The sequence below is a fragment of the Sinocyclocheilus grahami genome, unplaced genomic scaffold (genome assembly GCF_001515645.1).
Source record: "Sinocyclocheilus grahami isolate Dianchi unplaced genomic scaffold, SAMN03320097.WGS_v1.1 scaffold1556.1, whole genome shotgun sequence".
Taxonomy (NCBI): domain Eukaryota; kingdom Metazoa; phylum Chordata; class Actinopteri; order Cypriniformes; family Cyprinidae; genus Sinocyclocheilus; species Sinocyclocheilus grahami.
The window spans coordinates 9,478-13,610 of record NW_015506735.1 but is presented as its reverse complement, the minus strand read 5'-3'; the positions used below and the strand labels follow the sequence as shown (position 1 = coordinate 13,610).

Genomic DNA, 4,133 nt, shown 5'->3' with positions numbered 1-4,133 from the left:
TTGAATACTGATATCTGAAATTATTTAAATAATAAAAAAGACTTTAATTGTGCAATTAAAACCGCCAGTAGGTGGCAGCAAGTCACTGTTAATAAGTGAGTCACTGCGACTGAACTGAATCATTCAAACCATTGATTCATTCAGGAACGAATCACTGTCAAGTTGCTCAGAGACGCAAAACAGCTGTGGCTTTGTTTGGAATTATTTTTGTTGTCGAAATAGAGCAGAAACAGGCAATATGGTGTCTACAATCTAAGTTTCTTAATAAACTTCTAGTTTATTGAACTGTTGTAAAAAAAATCAATATCACATTTGTAATGATGGTAATTTTTGGAGACAAAAACGGCACTCTTCGTGTGATTTTGATTCACTTTATTAAGTGCTATAAATATATATTTTCTGCCCCCATGTCTTGAATTTGTGATCATTTTAAATGTATTTTAATAGACTGAATCATGCAGTGAAAGAAACGCTCACTGGTCTAGACTTCACGTAATGCATGCATGCAATCTGTAGGTGTGTTCTGAATGTTTTTGCACGATGTCAAATCGCACATTAAGAGCAATAATTACGATATTATCGTGGACGATATATATATCGCACACGCCTAATCAACACTTACCACATTCCTCTCCCTCTCCGTGTACGGCCGCGGAGGGGGCGGGTCCGGTATAATGGGCGGTTCTTCTGTGTGAGGGGGCGGAGCCACTACCTTAATGTAGGTGGAGTTATTTCTGGAGGCGGGAGGAGGCGGGACCGGACTCTCATCTGGGGACCACAGACAAACAACTGGCTTTAGGTAGGAAAGGTACATTATTTTTCACTAAATACGGTTTCTCTTGAAAATGCACCATGTTTTCTGGTCACCTCACCATAATCCGGAGCGGCCCAGGGTTCGGGTGGTTTCTGAAGGATCAGCTGAGGTGGAGAAGATGCTTGTCGTGAGTTTCTCCGTGTGACGTTTCCAACAGCGGCTTTACTGCAGAATCAAATCACAAATGTCATCAGCGTGATATGTGAAGATGATTAATGAGGAGATGAGCTGATGTCCATCTTCTAACCTGGAGTTAGTCAGTCTGTGATCGTCTCTCTTGTTCTGCAGGAGCCGCTCCAGGCCTTTCTTCAGATAATCAGCCTGAAGAACACATGAAAACCACAGAAGCGGTTTATTGCGAGAAGCGCTGAGATGCTGAACTCGTCCGAATCATAAACTCACCCTGAGAGACTCGCTCTGGAAGAGGAAGACGCTGACTGCGCGACTACCGCGCTCCTGAATGCAGACGATCAGCAGAGAGTCGTAAACTCTCTCGCCTAGAACGGCCTTCAGATCCAGAACGCTGCTCAGAGGCCACGACTCCAACACCTCCTGAACACACAACAACAACAACACTGTGAGAAAGATGAGCATCTAGAGCCGTCTAATAATGTACAGAAATAATATAAAGATATTTAGATATCAAATCAATTGTAAAAAATGCAATTGAATAACTAGATTTAATATTTAGATTAAGATATTTAGATATTAAATTGTATATTAAAGTTTAATATTTTATGATTCAATATGTAGATAATTTTTTTTTTAATTACATAAATAAATCGCTTAATATTATAGTTTAATATTTAGATACATTTCAATATTTAGATATATCAAGATTCAAAATGTAGATATATTTAGGTGCTAAGACTTTTAGATATCATAAATTGCATAAATTATTTAGACATTTAAATGTAATATTTCAACTTGGATATATTTAGATGACAAACTGTATGAATATTACAGCTCAACACACTTTATATACTTTTTATAAATTAATTTTTTCATATAATAGATACAAGGAAAAAGAAAACAATTCCCGCACACTGTCAATTAGTGATTATTAGTAATAATAATTAGTAATAAATACAAAATTTGATGATACATATACATGTTAAAAAATAATATAATATACCAATAATAAAAATACACATAAATATGTAATATATGCATATGTAGATAATTAACGATTATTTAATATATGTTAAGATACATTAAATACATACTGTATAATTATAATCTATTTAAATATTTGCATATATATAATATAAAAATATATGTATATAAAATATTGATTGATTTCATATGGATATAATCTTTATAATTAATACAATTTAAATTAAATATACAATTATACTATTTTATAATAATAAATATGATTTTTTTTCAGAGTATAATACATACATAAACATATTTCATATACATAATCTTTATGATAATATAATATATTATGTATATTATTTTATCATATATGTATTCTATCTATGTGTTTTCTTTTTATTTATTATACAATTAACAAAAGCAAAAAAGGCCTCTAACACTAGCTTGATCTATTCTTTTCCTATTCCATCTGTTTTCTTTTTATTTATTATATAATTTATAAAAACCCTTGCTATACTGTGTTAAGCTAACTGAGACTTGCTATAGCACTTGTATATCATTGCTCTTTTGTTGATTTTGATTGCTTCTATTGTCTTCATTTGTAAGTCGCTTTGGATAAAAGCGTCTGCTAAATGACTAAATGTAATGTAAACGTAAATAAAATAGAGTATTTAAATGATATATAATACAATCAATATATACACACAAAAAAATAATAACAACGTAATTAATTTCTATGCATTTACTCAACAGTCATGTTACTGAGATGCTGTCCTGACCTGGGTCTCGATGTCGGCGAGCAGCAGCGCTCCGTCCCGCACCTCCAGCAGGACGTCCTGACCCCACACTCGGCCCGTAGCGTCCAGATACTTCAGCCGCTCTAGACAGTCGTTCACATCACTCAGCTGCTGGCCGTCCAGCTCACAGGTGAACAGATGCTGCGGAGCACAGACTCACAGTCACACACCACAGCTCAGATGATGAAGATGAAGAGTTAGTGATCCTCACCTCCACTCGGTGCTGGAACTGATGCATCTGTCTGTTGATGGAGTCGGCATATTCTTTCCTCTGATCTACAGAAAACACACTTGATGTTCACTATATCACTGAGCTCATCCGACAGACTTTTATATAAGGTTAATGATATTTTCTCATGACCCAACAACTAAACAAAACCATCACAGAAACGGATGCAAAACACAGATTTACAAACCCACAATCACACACACACGTTGGTTTTTATGGTTTACAGGGACATAGGCGTAATGGTTTTATACTGTACAAACGGTATTTTCTATCGCCCTACACCAACCCTACCCCTAAACCTACCCCTCAAAGAACACTTCTGCATACAAAAAACACTATTTAATGTTGTTTTTAAGCCTTTTGAAAAAAGTGTCCTCATAAATCATGTTGTAATAATGTAGTCTTACACATCATCAAGCAAATTTGTGTCCTCATAAACATAATTATTTGAAAGCATAAAAATTTAATTTATTCTTACAATAGCCTTATGATTTTTGCTCAGAAATTCTGTGTTGTGTATTTACATTTTTTAAGGCATAAAACTTGGTCATTAAATGACCAAAGGCATAGGTCATTTAATCTATCTTTTAATTAATGAAAATTAAACAAATAAAATTTTTTGGAAAATAAAGGTAATTTAATATTACAATTAAAACACTGAAGAAATATTGTATGATTATTCCTTAAAAATAAGGTTTTAATCATTTTAATAGTAGTAGCAGCCCATTACGTACATTCTGCTGAACAATAGTAATATATTTCTGCTGCAATGCCTTCAAGTTAAACCAAACTTTTATTTTGACGGATTTACGTGAATACCTTTACATTTCTGTGTTTATATGATATGAGGATAGTTTTACTCGAATGAAACGGTCAAATGCTGATGAAGTGACTCTCAGAGCAGTTCTGGAGATGTTGTTCATGTGTTTATGTCCTCATTAGTGAGACGGCAGAAGTTAATATCACCGCAAACGTCACGCGTGCTTCAGTACGAGTAGTAATCAAAACCGCACGTCTGTGCCATTCATTAACACAAAGGCACGCAAAATTCATATTTAAATAGTCGTTTTGCGGCTTAATATTTACAAATACTAGTGGGAGTGTGCTCACTTGTGTATGCGCACATTTGTGTGTGTGTGTGTGTGTGTGTGTGTGTGTGTGTGTGTGTGTGAGTGTGTGGGTGAGTGAGTGT

At 34.4% G+C, this 4,133-nt stretch overlaps 1 protein-coding gene across 1 annotated transcript in view; it reads right to left on the bottom strand.

Moving 5' to 3' along the window:
* LOC107571173 (epidermal growth factor receptor kinase substrate 8-like protein 3) overlaps positions 1 to 4,133 on the bottom strand; it is a 13,203-nt gene that overhangs the window by 6,145 nt on the left and 2,925 nt on the right. Inside the window, exons 3-8 of the mRNA XM_016257462.1 lie at positions 2,924 to 2,988; positions 2,695 to 2,853; positions 1,217 to 1,366; positions 1,062 to 1,135; positions 873 to 979; positions 623 to 768 (exon numbers count right to left, since the gene is read on the bottom strand). Of these exons, the coding sequence (XP_016112948.1) occupies positions 623 to 768; positions 873 to 979; positions 1,062 to 1,135; positions 1,217 to 1,366; positions 2,695 to 2,853; positions 2,924 to 2,988 (701 nt within the window). The remainder of the gene's footprint in view (positions 1 to 622; positions 769 to 872; positions 980 to 1,061; positions 1,136 to 1,216; positions 1,367 to 2,694; positions 2,854 to 2,923; positions 2,989 to 4,133) is intronic.